Source organism: Aquarana catesbeiana, linkage group LG13 (assembly GCF_042186555.1).
Source record: "Aquarana catesbeiana isolate 2022-GZ linkage group LG13, ASM4218655v1, whole genome shotgun sequence".
Lineage (NCBI taxonomy): Eukaryota > Metazoa > Chordata > Amphibia > Anura > Ranidae > Aquarana > Aquarana catesbeiana.
The window spans coordinates 21986754-22007473 of NC_133336.1; the positions used below are offsets into that span (position 1 = coordinate 21986754).

At 42.8% G+C, this 20720-nt stretch overlaps 1 protein-coding gene across 1 annotated transcript in view; it reads left to right on the forward strand.

Moving 5' to 3' along the window:
- The window catches only part of EML5 (EMAP like 5), a 189068-nt gene that overhangs the window by 88768 nt on the left and 79580 nt on the right, over window positions 1–20720 (forward strand). Inside the window, exons 16-18 of the mRNA XM_073608920.1 lie at window positions 10530–10623; window positions 16884–16984; window positions 19976–20178. Of these exons, the coding sequence (XP_073465021.1) occupies window positions 10530–10623; window positions 16884–16984; window positions 19976–20178 (398 nt within the window). The remainder of the gene's footprint in view (window positions 1–10529; window positions 10624–16883; window positions 16985–19975; window positions 20179–20720) is intronic.

Genomic DNA, 20720 nt, shown 5'->3' on the forward strand with positions numbered 1-20720 from the left:
CAACAAACCCGAGACTTCTGGCCAGAGATCTTACTACTGGAGCATCCAAGGCATTTAAGAAAGCAGGAGCTGACTCTGCTCACCAGGCTCTATCTTTAACTAAAATATCACTTTTGGGTGGATTGGCCCTTTAAATGCAGCTCTTCCGTTACAACCCGCAGTAGGAACATTTTCTTGGTTTGGTCTTAGTGGTGCACATTTCCTGCAGTCTCTGGGTTTTACTTTTGTTAAGGAGTATTGATTTTTTTTTATTAGTTCCTCAGGCACTGTCCACAAATCTACCTGAACATTTACAAGCCAGTCTATTAAATTATAATCCAAGATGGGCAAAAACTTATTCCCTAGGGTGTACATTATAGAAGCCCCGACCACTTCTGAGGACAGAGCAGAAGCAGAATGGGAGAATCGGAGATGCAGACTGATGTATGAAGAGGGTGAAACAGATGAAAATAAGATTTTTATTGATACGACATTTGTTCAGACAAAAATAAAGAGCGTTTTGATTTGCAACAATTCTCTAATTAAAGTAACCTGCTTTAGCCCTGGGTATCTATGTTGGCAGGCGTTCATCCCCTGCAACAGACAACTTCTTTCAGGTTGTCTGTTGCACAGGGACCGCTGTGGTCCTGGCCCATTTTTATGGCCCTTCCAATGACCCTGCTGGAGTCCATTGTGCATTTCCTATGCCCCTTGAATTTCAGCAAACTTCTTCTCAAAATGTTGTAATTTTGGTAAAATGCATTTGTGTTCACTGGGAAGGTAAAATTTTCTTGCAACTCCACAATTAACCCATCATCCTGTGTATGATTCAGAGTTTCCAGCTTGTCACATCCGTTACATCTACCCTGTTTCCCCGAAAAGAAGACCTAGCGTGATTGTCGGTGATGGCTGCAATATAAGCCCTACCCCCCAAATAAGCCCTAGTTAAAGTCCTTGTAGGTCTTCTTTTCAGGGTAGCGCTTATTTTTGGGGAAACAGGGTAGGGCTTATTTGGGGGGGTAGGGCTTATATTGCAGCCATCACTGGCAATCACGCTAGGTCTTATTTTCGGGGAAACAGGGTAACACCCCTTCCCCAGAATGAAATATCCATTGATCTGATTAAGCTGCAGCCCCTCCACCTCCTCCTTGCTTCTCATAATTGATTAATAAATGTGCAACAACAAAATAAAAGCAGATTTATGCATATTTGTTTAAACACCTAGATCTCGCCATAACTTGCCATTCCCGACCTTCGATCCTTCTCTGAATTCTTTTTTGCAGCATCTCTCTACATCACCAGGCAAATTTTATAGGTAGTATTTACAAAATGTTAGCATAGCTGTTTATCCATAGTAACTGCATGTCAATTCGTTCTGAGCGAATGGGAAAAAAACGAAAGTTTTCAGGCTATAACCTCTACAGATCAAATGTTGTACAGTGGAAAAAAAGCAGCGTGAATGGGAAAAGTGGAGGGCCACCCTGAAAAAAAAAATTCACCAAAAATCCTAAAAAAAAATAAAAAAACATTTGAAAAAAATGTTTTTTTTTTAAACTTACCTAAACCCTTGTTGCTAGGCAGTCTTCCTAATCTGCCTCTTCCTATTCCGCGGCGTGTTCTTCTCCTCGGTGAGCGGCCCTGTTGTCTTCTGGGAACTGTGTGTGTTCCCAGAACACCACGGGGCCGTTCACAGAGCGCCGAGCCGCTCGCGCGGTGCGCAGTAGGAAACTGGCAGTGAAGCCGCAAGGCTCCACTGCCTGTTTCCCTTACCTAGGATGGCGGTGCCGGGACCCGAGAGCCGAGGGATGGGTCGGCCTCGGGCGGCCGACATCGCGGGCACCCAGGACAGGTAAGTACTTAAAGCCAGCAGCTACAGTGTTTGTAGCTGCTGACTTTTAATTTTTTTTTTTTACGGCCAGAATCCTGCTTTAAAGTGTTACTAAACCCAAGACCCTGCATTCACTACAGTGCCTTGAAAACGTATTCATACCTCTTGAAATTTTCCACATTTTGTCATGTTACAACCAAAAACGTAAATGTATTTTATTGGGATTTTATGTGATAGACCAACACAAAGTGGCACATAATTGTGGCTGCTGTCAGAGTCGGGAGAGGGGTATAGAGCTGCTGCAGACATTCACAGTGCTAGACCGAGATTGGGTTCAAGTGAGTATTTAGGGGGACCTGGGGGGGGGGGGAGCCACTATTAAAAGGTTTTTACCTTAATGCAGAGAATGCATTAAAGTAAACACACTTTTACTTTTTAGAAATCACTTTAAAAAGATTCTCAGAACATATGTACAGTGGAACGCTCGTTAACCGCGTTACTCGCAAACCGAGCACTGTATTTCTAAAGATCCTAACTCAGTTTGCGAGTGTTGTCTCGCAAAACGAGCAGGATTCAGGCCAAAAGCGGTGTGCAGTACCGCTTTTTGGCCTGAGGTGGGGGGCGCCGGAACCGAGCAGAGTCGAAAGTCGCTGTTCGGAAATGCACGGAAAGGCCCGAGGACAGTTCGGCTGACCTCGGCAAACCTCGGAGAGGCTCATGAACGGAGTCTTTCCGAGGTTTGCCGAGGTTAGCTGAAGTGTCCCTCGGGCCTTTTCGGCCGTTTCCGAGGCTCTCCGGTGCCCCCCCCCCCGCCCCCCGCCTCTGGCCGCATGCGGTATTGCATCCCATTGAAGTCAATGCGGAACAAATTCTTTTCTTTTCCATTGACTTCAATGGGAAAACTCGCTTTGATATGCGAGTACATTGGATTACGAGCATTCTCCTGGAACGGATTATGCTCGTAATCCGAGGTTCCACTGTATGTAGGGCATTCAAATTTTCTCCCTCCTGAGATAGAACGAGAATATTAATATAGGGGACACATAAATGAGATGTTAATCCACTTAATATTCACAGCCATATTTAATCACAATCAAGTGGATTAACACCTTGTTTATATTCTAGTCCCTCCTGGGGAGGGAGAACATTTATGCATCCTACATATGTTCTGAGAGTCTTTTACATTTTGAATATTGAAGCTGGAGGCTTTCATTTGTTAGTCACCTACGTAAAGGCCATCTAAAGCTATGAATCCATCTAATACTGCCCTCTACAGGGTGCTGCTGGCCCAGGGTGGCTACGTAGCTCCCCCCAGAGATACAGTGAAGAAGTGAGCGTTGTCACCCTAGGACAGAAAGAGTATTATCTGCAGGATCACTAAAGAAAGTAGTAGTGTAGTTATCACATCTAAGGATTAGTAAGCTGCGATATATTCAATTTTTGGTTTGGATTTGCTTTAATTATTACCCCTGAGGGCATATGTGTACCAGGCCACAGCAAATTCTGTATGATGACAGATTGGCCCATTCACATCCATGCATTGGGAAAGTCCAGCAGGTAAAGTGTATCTAAAGCTCAACTTTTATTTTATTTTGGATTAAGTAGGGAAGGGTTAGAACCTCTGTCAGGCTTTAATTGTCTTTCTCTGCTTGAGATTTTCAGTCTCTCGCTGTGTCCTGGTTACCAGTGATGGGAGATCCAAAAATTTACATTTATCACTTTATGTTTTGGGTTTTTTGTTGTTTTTTTTTTTGTTTTGTTTTTTAATGTTTTCTTAGCCCTGATGAAAGGGGTCTTTTTTGACTCGTTATCTGACCCTATACTGGAATAAAAGTTGTACCAGGACTATTGATCTGTGGTGCAATGCTTCAAATTGGGTAGCACTTTGGGATTTTCCCAAATTTTGTATAATAAAGACCTACCTAATCTGTCCAATCAATCTGTATCCAGTTGCACTACATACTTGTTAGTGGATCTAAAGGAGATTGCACAATCAGATTATAACATGTGTGGTGAGTTTAGATCGACTGTTTTTGCACTACACACCAAAGAATCTATGGGAATCCTTTGGGGCATAGATGCTGCCCGCCCGGTAATCAGTAAAAAAACCTGTACCAACATCACTATGATACTATTGGGTAACTATACCAGTAGGACAACCCTAGAGTCCAGCACCATCTGTCCACTTTCCCACGCTGAATAAAGTAAGGCTGGTACATTTTTTTTATCCTGTTGGTAGTCGTGCTTCCATCAGTGGCGACCCTTCCATTAGGGGCGCATGGACTTCAATGTGGGTTTTTTTTTTTTTTTTGAAGCATGTAATTAGAGCCGGAGGCACTAATTGGCTTCAAAAAGGGTGGGCTTGGGGGTGCAGAGCACTGCTCCCCTCGCCCACCCACTTGTGTGACATTAGCGAATTAATATTTGTTAATGTCTTCCTGCTTCTTCTCCTGGCCAATCTGGAAGCGGGCCCTGAGACCCAATTGGCCAGGAGTCTTAGGACGGGTCTCGGGACCCGCCTCCTGTTCGGCTAGGAGGAGAAGCATCGGCCCCGGGAGCAGCCTACCCCGGATTCAGCAGTGTACCGCCACCTCGTCCTCCTCCCCGCACCTCTACTGCAGTACAAGGTAAGGCCACTGATCACGCAAGGATGGTGGCTTTATGGCAAGAGGATCGCCGCAGTGATCGTTCGAGAGCCACACGGTGGGGTTGTGCTAGTGGGGGGGGGGGCTTTAGTGAGAGAGGATCGTCGATGTGATCGATCAAGAGCCATCCGGTGGGGTTGTGCTAGCGTGCGTGAGGTTGCCCCCCCACACCCCCACAATATTGACCACCAGCTGCCACTGACTTCCGTTAAAAACCATGCAACCTACCTCAAGGTGTCTAAACAACTTGCATCAAGTGTATGCAAGTGTGGACCAGCCCTGAGTTCTCACATCCAGACTGCACACTGAGGAACGCATTATATGTGTTGGGTTCAGAGGTGTGAGCAGAGCCCAGCAGGAGGGCCATGTACCTGGAAAGACTTTGGTAAATGTCATGGGAGGTCAAAACAGTCAATATTATGGGGAAGTCCAAACAAACAGACTGTGTCATGGAGGGGTCCAAACAGACAAACAATGTCACAGGGGTCCAAACAGGCTGTATTATGGAGGGGTCCAAACTGACTGTGTCATGGAGGGGTCCAAACAGATTCTGTCATGGGTAGGTCCAAACAGACTGCATTATGGAGGGGTCCAAACAGACTGCATCATGGAGGGGTCCAAACAGACTGCATCATGGAGGGGTCCAAACAGACTGCATCATGGAGGGGTCCAAACAGACTGCGTCATGGAGGGGTCCAAACAGACTGCGTCATGGAGGGGTCCAAACAGATTGCGTCATGGGGGTCCAAACAGACAATGTCATGGAGGGAGCCAAACAGACAGACAATGTCATGGGGGTCCAAACAGGCAATGTCAAGGGGATCCTTGTTGTGTTATGGAGGGGTCCAAACAGACTGCGTCATGGAGGGGTCCAAACAGACTGCGTCATGGAGGGGTCAAAATGAACTGTGTCATGGAAGGGTCCAAACAGACTGCTTCATGGAGGGGTCCAAACAGACTGCGTCATGGAGGGGTCCAAACAGACTGTTATGGAGGGGTCCAAACAGACTGTGTTATGGAGAGGTCCAAACAGACTGTGTTATGGAGGGGTCCAAACAGACTGTGTTATGGAGGGGTCCAAACAGACTGTGTTATGGAGGGGTCCAAACAGACTGGGTTATGGAGGGGTCCAAACAGACTGGGTTATGGAGGGGTCCAAACAGACTGCGTCATGGAGGGGTCAAAATGGACTGCGTCATGGAAGGGTCCAAACAGACTGCGTCATGGAGGGGTCCAAACAGACTGCGTCATGGAGGGGTCCAAACAGACTGCGTCATGGAGGGGTCCAAACAGACTGCGTCATGGAGGGGTCCAAACAGACTGCGTCATGGAGGGGTCCAAACAGACTGTGTTATGGAGGGGTCCAAACGGACTGCGTCATGGAGGGGTCCAAACGGACTGCGTCATGGAGGGGTCCAAACAGACTGGGTTATGGAGGGGTCCAAACAGACTGGGTTATGGAGGGGTCCAAACAGACTGCGTCATGGAGGGGTCAAAATGGACTGCGTCATGGAAGGGTCCAAACAGACTGCGTCATGGAGGGGTCCAAACAGACTGCGTCATGGAGGGGTCCAAACAGACTGCGTCATGGAGGGGTCCAAACAGACTGCGTCATGGAGGGGTCCAAACAGACTGCGTCATGGAGGGGTCCAAACAGACTGCGTCATGGAGGGGTCCAAACGGACTGCGTCATGGAGGGGTCCAAACGGACTGCGTCATGGAGGGGTCCAAACGGACTGCGTCATGGAGGGGTCAAAATGGACTGCGTCATGGAGGGGTCCAAACAGACTGCGTCATGGAGGGGTCCAAACAGACTGTGTTATGGAGGGGTCCAAACAGACTGGGTTATGGAGGGGTCCAAACAGACTGGGTTATGGAGGGGTCCAAACAGACTGCGTCATGGAGGGGTCAAAATGGACTGCGTCATGGAAGGGTCCAAACAGACTGCGTCATGGAGGGGTCCAAACAGACTGCGTCATGGAGGGGTCCAAACAGACTGCGTCATGGAGGGGTCCAAACAGACTGCGTCATGGAGGGGTCCAAACAGACTGCGTCATGGAGGGGTCCAAACAGACTGTGTTATGGAGGGGTCCAAACAGACTGTGTTATGGAGGGGTCCAAACAGACTGTGTTATGGAGGGGTCCAAACAGACTGGGTTATGGAGGGGTCCAAACAGACTGGGTTATGGAGGGGTCCAAACAGACTGCGTCATGGAGGGGTCAAAATGGACTGCGTCATGGAAGGGTCCAAACAGACTGCGTCATGGAGGGGTCCAAACAGACTGCGTCATGGAGGGGTCCAAACAGACTGCGTCATGGAGGGGTCCAAACAGACTGCGTCATGGAGGGGTCCAAACAGACTGCGTCATGGAGGGGTCCAAACAGACTGCGTCATGGAGGGGTCCAAACGGACTGCGTCATGGAGGGGTCCAAACGGACTGCGTCATGGAGGGGTCCAAACGGACTGCGTCATGGAGGGGTCAAAATGGACTGCGTCATGGAGGGGTCCAAACAGACTGCGTCATGGAGGGGTCCAAACAGATTCTGTCATGGGGAGGTCCAAACAAACTGCATCATGGAGGGGTCCAAATAGACTGCATCATGGAGGGGTCCAAACAGACTGCATCATGGAGGGGTTCAAATAGACTGCGTCATGGAGGGGTCAAAACAGACTGTGTTATGGAGGGGTCCAAACAGACTGCGTCATGGAGGGGTCCAAACAGACTGCGTCATGGAGGGGTCCAAACAGACTGCGTCATGGAGGGGTCCAAACAGACTGCGTCATGGAGGGGTCCAAACAGACTGCGTCATGGAGGGGTCCAAACAGACTGTGTTATGGAGGGGTCCAAACAGACTGCGTCATGGAGGGGTCAAAATGGACTGCGTCATGGAAGGGTCCAAACAGACTGCATCATGGAGGGGTCCAAACAGACTGCATCATGGAGGGGTCCAAACAGACTGCATCATGGAGGGGTCCAAACAGACTGCATCATGGAGGGGTCCAAACAGACTGCATCATGGAGGGGTCCAAACAGACTATGTCATGGGGGTCCAAACAGACAATGTCATGGGGGGTCCATAGTCATGAGGGGGGGGGTCCACACAGACTATATCATGGGGGGGGTCCAAACGGACAGTGTCATGGGGGGGTCCAAACAGTTTATATCATGGGAGGGGTCCAAACAGACTATGTCATGGGGGATCCAAACAGACAATTTCATGAGGTGTCCATGCAGACAATTCCAGGGGGGAGTCCAAACAGCCAAATGGACATTGTCAGGCAACAAGTGGAGGTGGGGGATCTAAACAGACAAACAGACAATGTCATGGGGGGTCCAGGCAGACTATGTCATTAGGGGGGTCCAAATAGACAATATCATTGGGGGGGTGTCCAAGCAAACAAGGGGGGTCCAAATGTCATGGAGGGGTCCAAACGGACAATGTCATAGGGGGGTTCAAATAGACAATGTCTTAGTGGGGTCGAAACAGACCATGTCATGGGAGGGGGGGTCTAAACTCTTTACCTGCCCAGGGCTGGGCCCTGCCCAGCCTAGGTCATTTTCCAGCTACAATCAATTCATATTATTACAATCCCAGAGAATAGATTCATCTTTGGCTCAGATCCATATCATTCCTCTCATTACATCTAATGATCCATCAATCGCTCGGCTGGCGATAATATTCTGGAGATCGGCTCTTGGTGGATGTAATATGCAGAGCTGGGCAGGCGGTGCTGCCCTCCGCAGAACATGACCTCCTTACCATGCCAGGGACGTGGCGCCGTGCGTCTCACTCCACTGAACCGCATTAGGCTGAGCCGCAATTTGCATCCATTCCACTTAATCTTTTGTTGGTTTTTAATATAAGTGGAAATGCTCCCTTTACAGGGAATATTTTGTTCCCGAGGCAGTGCTGACATCTGTACACCGTTGATGTTGTACATCTAAAAGGAAATGCGGATTATTTTACATGTTTCTTTTTAGGTAAACGCACAACAGAGATGAGCTTGAGGTGCATTTATAGAAATAAGGCTCATTAGCATTAACACAGATTGATAATTTGTAATTATATATGGGGTAATCAATATGGGGTCATCAATATGGGGTCATTACATTCCCCAGCTTTGCAGCTCTCCTCACGGGTTCTGCTTTACTGCTCCTTCTCGCAATACAGGTCTATGTGATGGCCAACACTCTAAAACAATGCACCCCCTGTGCAGCCTATAGCTCAAAAGTTGTTGAACAGGAAGCAGAGTGATGGCACTGAACCAAGAACTCCCTCTAGTGGTCAAGCAGGAAGCTGAGTGGTAACACAGAACCAATGAGAGCTCCCTCTAGTGGCTAGTCTACACCTCTCTCTATTTAATACAATAGCATGAATATTGAATTAGAGAGTATGTACGACAAAAAAGTCAAAACCTACTTTCTCTTAAACCCAGAGATTCGCTCCAGCAGCCGCTGTGTAACTCATTGTCAGGTTGGATTCCAGATCCAGAGATTTACATGGCAGGAAATCTATCGCACCAGACCCCCAGATCCGAAGTTTTGCCCCAGCGTCCCACATGTAGACTGGACCATGCCTGGGTAATGTGTGTTAAAACGATCAGGGTTGTCAACACTGGAGCACAATTGGAGGACACGGCTTTGTCACTCCATAACAGGAAGTGCCTGAACAAGAATCTTTATGGCAGAATTAAAGATGCAGATTTAAAAAAAAAAAATCTACAGTATATTTAATATACATATATTTAATTTATATATAAAATTATTATTATTCATAATCATATAATTCTAATGATAATTATATTATATTGTTTATTAATATTGTTGTTATTGATAATAATACCCATATTAATAAAGAACAAAAATATATAAAAAATACTTCTATTATTATTATTATTATTATTATGTTTTTTAATATGTATTCTTTATTATTATTTTTCTAAATTATTATTTATTACGTTTTTTTTATTTATTATGTTTTTTATCATTAATAATAAACGTTGTTGTTGTTATTATCACTAATAAGGGGAAACATGCGTTATTAAAAATCTATTTCTTGGAGGGTGGCCAGAAATATGGAATTATTTTTTCTTGACTTCTGATTGGTGTACTTGTGACCCCCTCCATAGTATAAGAGAATAGTGATATCATCTCATTAAAATGTTTATCTTCCTCATGCAGCGGATGGGAAGCGCCTGCCCTCAGCCGGCATTGATTATATTCTATTATATTCTTTAATAATATTGTTATTATTGATAATACCCATATTAATAAAGAACAAAAATATATTAATACTTCTATTATTATTGTTTATTATTATTTTTAATATTATTTTTTTATTATGTATTCTTTATTATTATTTTTTTTAATTATTCTTTATTACATTTTTTTATTATTTATTTTTTATTACGTTTTTTATTATTAATAATAAACATTGTTATTATTAATAATAATGATAATAATAGTAATATCAAAACGAAGTGGAAACATGCGTTATTAAAAATCTATTTCTTGGCAGGTAGCCAGAAATATGGAATTATTTTTTCTTGACTTCTGATTGGTGTACTTGTGACCCCCTCCATAGTATAAGAGAATAGTGATATCATCTCATTAAAATGTTTATCTTCCTCATGCAGCGAATGGGAAGCGCCTGCCCTCAGCCGGCATTGATCATATTCTATTATATTCTTTATTAATATTGTTATTATTGATAATACCCATATTAATAAAGAACAAAAATATATTAATACTTCTATTATTATTGTTTATTATTATTTTTAATATTATTTTTTTATTATGTATTCTTTATTATTTTTTTTTTTAATTATTCTTTATTATTACATTTTTTTATTATTTATTTTTTAATAAGTTTTTTATTAATAATAATCATTATTATTATTATTAATAATATCAAAAATAAGTGGAAACGTGTTATTAAAAATCTATTTCTTGGCCGGTAGCCAGAAATATGGAGTTTATTTTTCTTGACTGCTGATTGGTGTACTTGTGACCCCCTCTATAGTATAAGAGAATAGTGATATCATCTCATTAATTTTTTTTATCTTCCTCATGCAGCGGATGGGAAGCGCCTGGCCTCAGCCGGCATTGATGACAATCACACCGTTGTCTTGTGGGACTGGAAAAAAGGAGAGAAGTTATCATCCGTTAGGTACTTTAATCTGGAAAAAAAACTGTCAACTCTCATTAATTAGAACGTTTAATATTTACTAACTACCTCAAAATGGAATGAAGTGTTAGAAAAAGCTGAGTCAGCTGCATATTACAGGTATTTTTTCCAGGATAATGGTGGCTTGTTACCTGCATCTGCTCTGAAGATACTGAGCACAGCCCATGATGGCACAGCTACTGAAATCTTGGTAATGAGCATCAGTGCCGTGCTCAGTCCTAGTGTAGTATGAAATGTACGCAGTCTTTAGATTCACTTAGTGTTACGCTGCTTTACTGCTCTGGGGCCTTCAGCTTTAATAAAGGAGATGTAAGGAGAGGAGTGCCAGATTTTGTACAGTACAGAGCCGGTTATTTCAACTTCTGTCCCTGAACCTTGACATACAAGACAGGAGGCGGGTCAATTATAGGAGCACGGGGGGGGGATACTGGGAAATCTTGATTATGGATCACCAATAAAAGTGGATGTTTCCTTACTGACCAATGACCATCACTGTAAAGGGACAGTTCCATAGTGACTTCTCATGTAAGAACATTTCCTTACTGACGAGGAATATAAGGGGACAATCCCCTACTGACCACCAAGGTAAGGGGATGTTTTTCTACTGACCACCAATGTAAGGAGACATTTCCTTGATGACCTCCAATGTAAGTGGACATTTCCTTACTGACCTCTGAGGTACTTGTTGGTGGACAATCCCCTACTGACCACCAAGGTGAGGGGATGTTTTCCTACTGGCCACCAGTGTAAAGAGATGCTTCCTGACCCACCATGACTATAAGGGGATGTTTCCCTACTGACCAGCAATGTAAAGATATGTTTCGTGATGACCAGTAAGGTATGGGGACAATTTCCTATGGACCACCAAGGTGAGGGATGTTTTCCTACTGACCACCAGTGTTAAGAGACGTTTCCTGACTGACCATCAATATAAGAGGATGTTTCCCTACTGACCACCAATGTAAGGAGACATTTTCTTACTGACGTCCAAGGTATGCGCCCAATGCCTTACTGACCACCACGGTGGGGGAGACGTTTCCCTTACTGACCACCAAATGTAAGGCCACATTTCCTTACTGACCACAAATGTAAAGGGGACATTTCCCTGCTGATCATCAATGTAAGGAGATGTTTCCTTGCTGACCACCAATGTAAGACCTTTTCGTAGTGGCCACCAACGTTTCCTTACTGACCATCAAAGTAAGGGAATCAGTCTCTACCAATCACCAAGGTAAAGGGACATTTTCTTGCTGACCACCAATATAAGTAGACCATTCCTTAGTGGACACCAATGTAAGGTGATGTTTCCTTACTGACCATGAATATAAGCAGACTTTTCCTTACAGACCACCAAGGTAAAGGGATGTTTTCTTACTGACCACAAGAATAAGGTGACGTTTCCTTACTGATCACCAAGGTAAGGACATGTTTTCTTACTGACCACAAAAATAAAGAGACATTTCCTTACTGACCACCGAGGTAAGGCAATGTGTTCTTACTGACCACAAAAATAAGGGGACATTTTCTTACTGACCACTAAAGGTTAGGAAGGAGAGGTTCTCTTACTGACCACAAAAATAAGGGGACATTTCCCTACTGACCACCAAGGTAAGGCGATGTGTTCTTACTGACCACAAAAATAAGAGGATTCTTTACTGACCACCAAGATAAGGGGGGCATTTGTTTACTGACCACCAAGGTAAGGGAACATTTCTCAATGAAACATCAATGTAAGTAGGGTTTCCACCTTTTCTTAGAGTCAAATCCGAAGGCGGTGCACAGCGATTTTTTAATTTTTTTTAACAGTATAAACTATACATAACATTTTGTGGTTAAATCATATGACTTTAATCACAAGAGTCCCCCTTTACATCACAGTCCACAGAGTTTCCCATTTTACATCTGAAGTCGCATACTTCTCTTGCACTGTAAGGGAGAACTCTGGAGACTCTGACATGAGGGATGCTCTGGGAACCCTGATTTATGGGGGAACACAGAACTCTGATGTACGGAGAGGAAGGGAACACTCCTCTCTGTACATCAGATGTAAAGGGGAACTCTGATGTAAGGGGTGCTCTGAGAACACTGATTTACTTTAAGTGTACTCAGAGGCAGGAGAGAGAATGGGGGGGAGGGGGAGACTTCAGTCACAGACAGGGATGGATGGTGAGCTCATTCACCCCTTGGCAGTCAGCACCTCTCATCCAGATGTATCTGTGGCTGCTGGACTTCAAATTTCCCGCCAAATCACGTCTGTGGGGGGGGGACTGTTAATGTTGGCTTTGGGCAGTGTGAAAGAGAGAGTAACGGACACTCTTGGCTTAGACAAATGCAGCCAACAACCCTGCTGGGAAGCCATAGTCCAGTCTGAATATTGTGTCCGGGTTTCAGGCGGTCTGAAATCCCGGACGCATGATTCAAAACCCGAACTGTCCGGGTGAATCCTGGACAGGTGGCAACCCTAAACGTAAGGGACGTTTCATTATCGACCACCAATGTTACGAGATATTTTCTTACTGATCATCAGTGTACAAATTACTGATGGCACTACTTTATTGTGAGTTAGAGAAATAATTTAGGCAGAGGTTTAATATTTCTATCCTCTTTGGTAAAAAGGTTAAAAAAAAGCCTGCTATATATAATGGATGCCAGAAAAAAGTAGTGTTGTACTGTGCTATGACCTGTTTATTTTCTTAGAGCGCTGCTCCAAGTGCCCATTTAACCCGCTCCAGTGACCCACTACTCTTGGGTGCCGATGTCCTGAAGTTCCCATCCTAGCCTATTGTGCAAAGTGTGACTGCGAGACATCGCACTCCTAAGCAGCCTATGTACTAGACCGGTGGATAGACTCAGCCTAGGCTCCTCCCAGGCCCACTGACCCATTTCACCCCACCCTTAGGACCTAGTCATAGAGTCATATCAGACATCAGAGAGCATGACCCATTTCACCCCACCCTTAGGACCTAGTCATACAGTCATATCAGACATCAGAAAGCATGACCCATTTTACCCCACCCTTAGGACCTAGTCATAGAGTCATATCAGACATCAGAAAGCATGACCCATTTCACCCCACTCTTAGGACCTAGTCATAGAGTCATATCAGACATCAGAGAGCATGACCCATTTCACCCCACCCTTAGGATCTAGTCATAGAGTCATATCAGACATCAGAGAGCATGACCCATTTCACCCCACCCTTAGGACCTAGTCATAGTCATATCAGACATCAGAGAGCATGACCCATTTCACCCCACCCTTAGGACCTAGTTATAGTCATATCAGACATCAGAGAGCATGACCCATTTCACCCCACCCTTAGGACCTAGTCATAGTCATATCAGACATCAGAGAGCATGACCCATTTCACCCCACCCTTAGGACCTAGTCATAGTCATATCAGACATCAGAGAGCATGACCCATTTCACCCCACCCTTAGGACCTAGTCATAGAGTCATATCAGACATCAGAGAGCATGACCCATTTCACCCCACCCTTAGGACCTAGTCATAGAGTCATATCAGACATCAGAGAGCATGACCCATTTCACCCCACCCTTAGGACCTAGTCATAGAGTCATATCAGACATCAGAAAGCATGACCCATTTCACCCCACTCTTAGGACCTAGTTATAGTCATATCAGACATCAGAGAGCATGACCCATTTCACCCCACCCTTAGGACCTAGTCATAGTCATATCAGACATCAGAGAGCATGACCCATTTCACCCCACCCTTAGGACCTAGTTATAGTCATATCAGACATCAGAGAGCATGACCCATTTCACCCCACCCTTAGGACCTAGTCATAGTCATATCAGACATCAGAGAGCATGACCCATTTCACCCCACCCTTAGGACCTAGTCATAGTCATATCGGACATCAGAGAGCAGGACCCATTTCACCCCACCCTTAAGACCTAGTCATAGAGTCCTGGGAGAAGCCTAGTCTGAGACCGCTTTTCATCCACTGATCTACTACAGGGGACTGCGGTGTCTCTGGGTCACACTTTCCCGTGCCTTGCTAGCCATGGATAAAAGAGGACATTTGAAGTCTAAGTAATGCCCTTTATTGGTTAACTTAAGTCTATTAAAGATTTAAGCTTTCAGGATAACTTGGATCACGTTGTCAGGCTTTTTACTTACACTGGTCTACAAATTTCGTGAAATTATTGACCTTCCGAGATAAAATGTGCTAATTCTTACATATTTTGATTAGATGAATTCGAAAACAGGTGATAAAGGTGCTGGTTGGCTAAAGTTTTCAAGATCTTTCACAATAAAGATTTATACACAGATGAGTACAGTGTCTTGAAAAAGTATTCATACCCCTTGAAATTTTCCACATTTTGTCATGTTGCAACCAGAAATGTAAATGTATTTTATTGGGATTTTATGTGATAGACCAACACAAAGTGACACATAATTGTGAAGTGGAAGGAAAATGATAAAAGGTTTTCCAAATGTTTTACAAATAAATATGTGAAAGTGTGGGGGGTACATTTGTATGGCGCCCCTCTGAGTCAATACTTTGTAGAACCGCCTTTCACTGCAATTACAGCTGCAAATCTTTTTGGGGATGTCTCTACCAGTTTTGCACATCTAGAGAGGGACATTTTTGCCCATTCTTCATTGCAAAATATCTCAAGCTCTGTCAGATTGGATGGAGAGCGTCTGTGAACAGCAATTTTCAAGTCTTGCCACAGATTCTCAATTCAATTTAGGTCGGGACTGTGACTGGGCCATTCTAACACATGAATATGCTTTGATCAAAACCGTTCCATTGTAGCTCTGGCTGTATGTTTCGGGTCGTTGTCCTTCTGGAAGGTGAACCTCCGCCCCAGTCTCAAGTCTTTTGCAGACTCTAACAGGTTTTCTTCTAGGATTGTCCTGTATTTGGCTCCATCCATCTTCCCATCAACTCTGACCAGCTTCCCTGTCCCTGCAGAAGAAAAGCATCCCCACAACATGATGCTGCCACCACCATGTTTCACGGTGGGGATGGTGTGTTCAGGGCGATGTGCAGCGTTAGTTTTCTGCCACACGTAGCATTTTCCTTTTAGGCCAAAAAGTTCAATTTTGGTCTCATCTGACCAGAGCACCTTCTTCCACATGTTTGCTGTGTCCCCCACATGGCTTCTCGCAAACTGCAAACAGGACTTCTTATGTCTTTCTTTCAACAATGTCTTTCTTCTTGTCACTCTTCCATAAAGGTCAGATTTGTGGAGAACACGACTAATAGTTGTCCTGTGGACAGATTCTCCCACCTGAGCTGTGGATCTCTGCAGCTCCTCCAGAGTTATCATGGACCTCTTGGCTCTTCTCTGATGAATGCTCTCCTTGCCCGGCCGGTCAGTTTAGGTGGACGGCCATGTCTTGGTAGGTTTGCAGTTGTGCCATACTCTTTCCATTTTCAGATGATGGATTGAACAGAGCTCCATGAGATGTTCAAAGCTTGGGATATTTCTTTATAACCTAACCCTGCTTTAAACTTCTCCACAACTTTATCCCTGATCATTGGCCTTCCTGATGCTGTTTGTTCACTAAGGTTCTCTAACAAACCTCTGAGGGCTTCACAGAACAGCTGTATGTATACTGAGATTAAATTACACACAGGTGGATTCTATTTACTAATTAGGTGTCTTCTGAAGGCAATTGTTTCCACTGGATTTTTGTTAGGGGTATCGGGGTAAAGGGGGCTGAATACAAATGTACCCCACACTTTTCACATATTTTATTTTGTTAAAAAAAAATAGAAAAACCATTTATCATTTTCTTCCACTTCACAATTATGTGCCACTTTGTGTTGGTCTATCACATAAAATCCCAATAAAATTAATTTAGGTTTTTGGTTGTAACGTGACAAAATGTGTAAAAGTTCAAGGGGTATGAATACTTTTTCAAGGCACTGTATTTTGATCTAATTTTGACCTGAAACTGGAGCCAGTTAATACTCCGGACCTAATTTTCCTTTATTAGTGTCCCAATTCTGGTACAATTTAGCTACTTTCATTTCCAAGCCTTTCTTCTTGTGGACCAGTGATGTAGGGGATCTAAGCTTGGATCATTAATAATTTAAGTTAGCCAATAAAGAGAAGGAAGATTTACCTGGACTGATGCAGAGCATGGAGGACACCTGTAAGTGAAATTCATATTTATTGACATGAAAGTACATATTGGTTTGTAGAGACGGACATTCATGTGACTCTAGCAACACCATTCACTTTTTCTATACTTTCAGAGGAAGTAAAGACAAGATATTCGTGGTGAAGATTAACCCCTATATGCCTGACAAGCTCATCACCGCTGGCGTGAAGCACATGAAGTTCTGGCGGCGTGCAGGTGAGAAGCTGAGAAGAAGCAGACTTGCATTTCAGAGGTAGCTACATAGCGTGACCATGTGGAGTTTCAGGTATACAACTCCAATCACAGCCAATCAGTAGACATGTGCACTGACAAAAAATGTGTTCGTTTTCGTTTCATTCTGGTTTTTTTTTTTTGCTAAATTTGGAAATTCGGAATTCGAAAATCTGAAAATTCGGATTTTCGAATCTCCGAATTTTCAAATTTTCAAATTTCCGAATTTTCAAATTCCAAATTTCCGATTTTCACATTCCAAATTTCCGGTTTTCACATTCCAAATTTCCGATTTTCACATTCCAAATTTCCGATTTTCACATTCCAGATTTCCGATTTTCACATTCCAAATTTCCGAATTTTCAAATTCCAAATTTCCGAATTTTCACATTCCAAATTTCCGAATTTTCACATTCCAAATTTCCGATTTTCACATTCCAAATTTTCGATTTTCAAATTTCCAAATTTTCAAATTCCAAATTTTCGATTTTTGAATTTTCTAATTCCAAACTTTCGAATTTCAGAATTTTTGGAAATTCCGAAATCCGAAAATCCGATAATTCGAAAATCCAAAAAAAAAGAAAGAAAATCAGTAAAATTCGAAATACTAACTAACTATTAAATTATAGGTATTGGAATTTCCTTTCAAATTTGGCTGTTTGTGAACATAACGAATACAAATTTATCTGAAGTTATAAAATTATCCGAAATAACGAATGCCGCATCTAAACGGAACAAATTAATAATAAATAATAATAAAAAACCTTTTTATTATTATTTATTATTATTATTTTGTTACGTTCCATTTGTTTAGATGTGGCATTCGTTATTTCGGATAATTTTATAACATCATTATTATTGTTATTTATTATTATTAGATTGTTACATTCTATTCCTTTAGATGCGGAATTCGTTATTTCAGATAATTCGTAACTTCGGATAAATTCGTACTCGTTACGTTCACTAACAGCCAAATTTGAAAGGAAATTCCAATACCTATAATTTAATAGTTATTATTAGTTACTGTAGTTATTTCAGATTTTCGGGTTTTCGAATTATCAGATTTTCATTCTTCTTTTCGGATTTTCAAATTTCCAAATTTTTGAATTTTCAAATATCCGAAATTTTGAATTTCCGAATTTCCGAACTTCCGAAATTTCGAATTTTCGGAAATTTAACAATTCTGAAATTTTAATATTCAGAAATTTTGGAATTAACGAATTTCTCAAAATTCCTTAAACGAATTTGGAACTAAACAAATTGCACGTGTCTACCAATCAGGCGGCTGCAACCTAACAAATGGCTGCCACTCCAGATCATTGGTTTGCAGCACAGTCAGAGTGTTCCTGCCAGTATGCAGAATGGTTTTGCTGTCTACTTGCTCAAACAGGTAAGCGAAACTGGTGGAGGGGGGTGGAATTTAAAGCAGATCTTCGCAACTAGGGTTGCACCAATACCGATACTAGTATCTGATATCTGGCCGGAGGCCAGTACTCCTGTTATCCTCAGCATAGCGGGGGGGGGGGGGGGGGGGCAGCTTCACAGATGATCAGTGTGACGGTAGGGACAATTACAAGCACCGATCTCCCTTTTGTAGCTTTTCTGACAGCCGCTTCTCCTCCTCTCCCTCCCGCGGCTTTAAGGGAGATCGATGCTTGTAACTACCCCCACCGCCGCACCGATCAACCCTGATTGTCCCCTGTTCGGTCCCCCCTCGTCCTGCATCTGTCAGGATGGAGAGCGGAGGAAGGAGCCGGTAAATCTGTCATTTACCGACTCCTTCTTTTTCCGAATGCACAGAGTCAGTAATCACTGACTGTATCATTTATCGTGAAATTGTGTTTATGATGCTTCAGTTTATGAATGGAGAGGAGCCTCTGTCTCCTCTCCATTCATCTTCAGTGCAGCTGAGGCTGCAAAGAACGGGATTGGGGAATCTGTGTCCTTCGTACCTTTCCCTGTCTAAAAGGTGAGATGTCAGGGGTCTGTTTAGACCTATGATATCTCACCAAAGCCCCCCCCCCCCCCCCCCAACAGGGTTGATAAAAAAAAATAAAAATAAAAAAACGAAAAATTGTAATAACAAATATTTAAACGTAAAATTGTAAAAATAATAAAAAAGAAAAAAAAAAGAAAGCATTGTTAAAAAAAATATATATATATATATATATATATATTTATTATAATATGTTTTTTATTTTTTAACAATGCTTTCTTTTTTTTTGGAGTGGTCGGTGTCAGTGTGTTTTTTTTATTTTATTTTTTATTATTTTTACAATTTTACGTTTAAATATTTGTTATTACAATTTTTTGTTTTTTTATTTTTTTTATTTTTGGATATGTGTGTGTGTGTGTGTGTGTGTGTGTGTGTATATATAATATAAATAAATTGTAAAAAATAATAAAAAAAAAAATTGTAAAAAAAATTTAATTAAAATTAAAAACTACTGACACAGTCCACGCCTAATCAGTGCTGCATATTAGTGCTACTGTCACATGACATTAAAAAAAAAAAAATGTATCGGTATTCGGTATTGGCGAGTACTTTAAAAAATAAAAATATCGGTACTTGTACTCTGTCTTCGGTGCTGTGGTCTTCTGACAAATGATGTCTTCAGATCATCTTCTTCTACCTTATTGGTCGTCAATACTACATACAGTAGATGTTAGGACATCAGCACATCTCTCTGTATTATGACATTATGACAACTCCCAGGGGGCGGGTCCATGACAGCCTGGGCTAACAGGAAGTGGGTTGCATAACACTGTCTGTTCTTTAACCTGCAAGAGGATCTGTGGCTGCCTGCGGAGTGGAGTTTCTGTGCGTTTTTTTATTTTTAAAGTGGCCGGACAAGCAAATAAAAAAAATTGAACCTGGAGATCTGCTGTAAAATGTGTCAGTGGAAGGAACACTGATTAAAATGATGTTGCTGTGAGATTGTCTATATAAGAACAAAAGATCTTTTTCTATTGCAGGCGGGGGGCTGGTAGGACGCAAAGCTTGTATCGGAAGCGGCACAAAGATTGACACCATGATGTGCGCGGTGTACGGCTGGACGGAGGAAATGTCCTTTTCCGGGACGTGCACAGGAGACGTGTGTATATGGAGGGATCTGTTCCTCATGAAGACGATAAAGGCTCACGATGGTCCCGTATTCAGCATGCACGCCCTGGATAAGGTGAGAGAACACGGCCGAGGTTTTATTCCTTCTCCCACTTCTATGTCTTATATGAAAAAGTGGATGTTTGGAGCAAGAGAATTCCGAAATTTAAATTTCCTGAACCAGAGGAGCTTACGCTCTAAAGTCCCACCACAGTCGCACACCATTATTATTATTATTATATATTTATCTAGCTGTGACATATACCACAGCGCTGTACAACATTAAGTTGGTCACATCAGTTTACACTCTAATGTACCACCACAGTCACATACATTTATACATTTTTATAGCTCTGGCATATACCGAAGTGTTGTACAGAGAACACTGATCCTCAGTCTTTGCACCAGAGGAGCTTACACTTTAATGACCCCCCCCCACAGTCACACATAATTATTATACGTTTATATACAGTAGCTCTGACATATACCGCAGTGCTGTACAGAGAACACTGAGCCAGTCACACCAGTCTCTGCACCAGAGGAGCTTACACTCTAATGTTCTACCACAGTCACAGGCTACTATTATTATACGTTTTATGTATCTCTGACATATTCCAT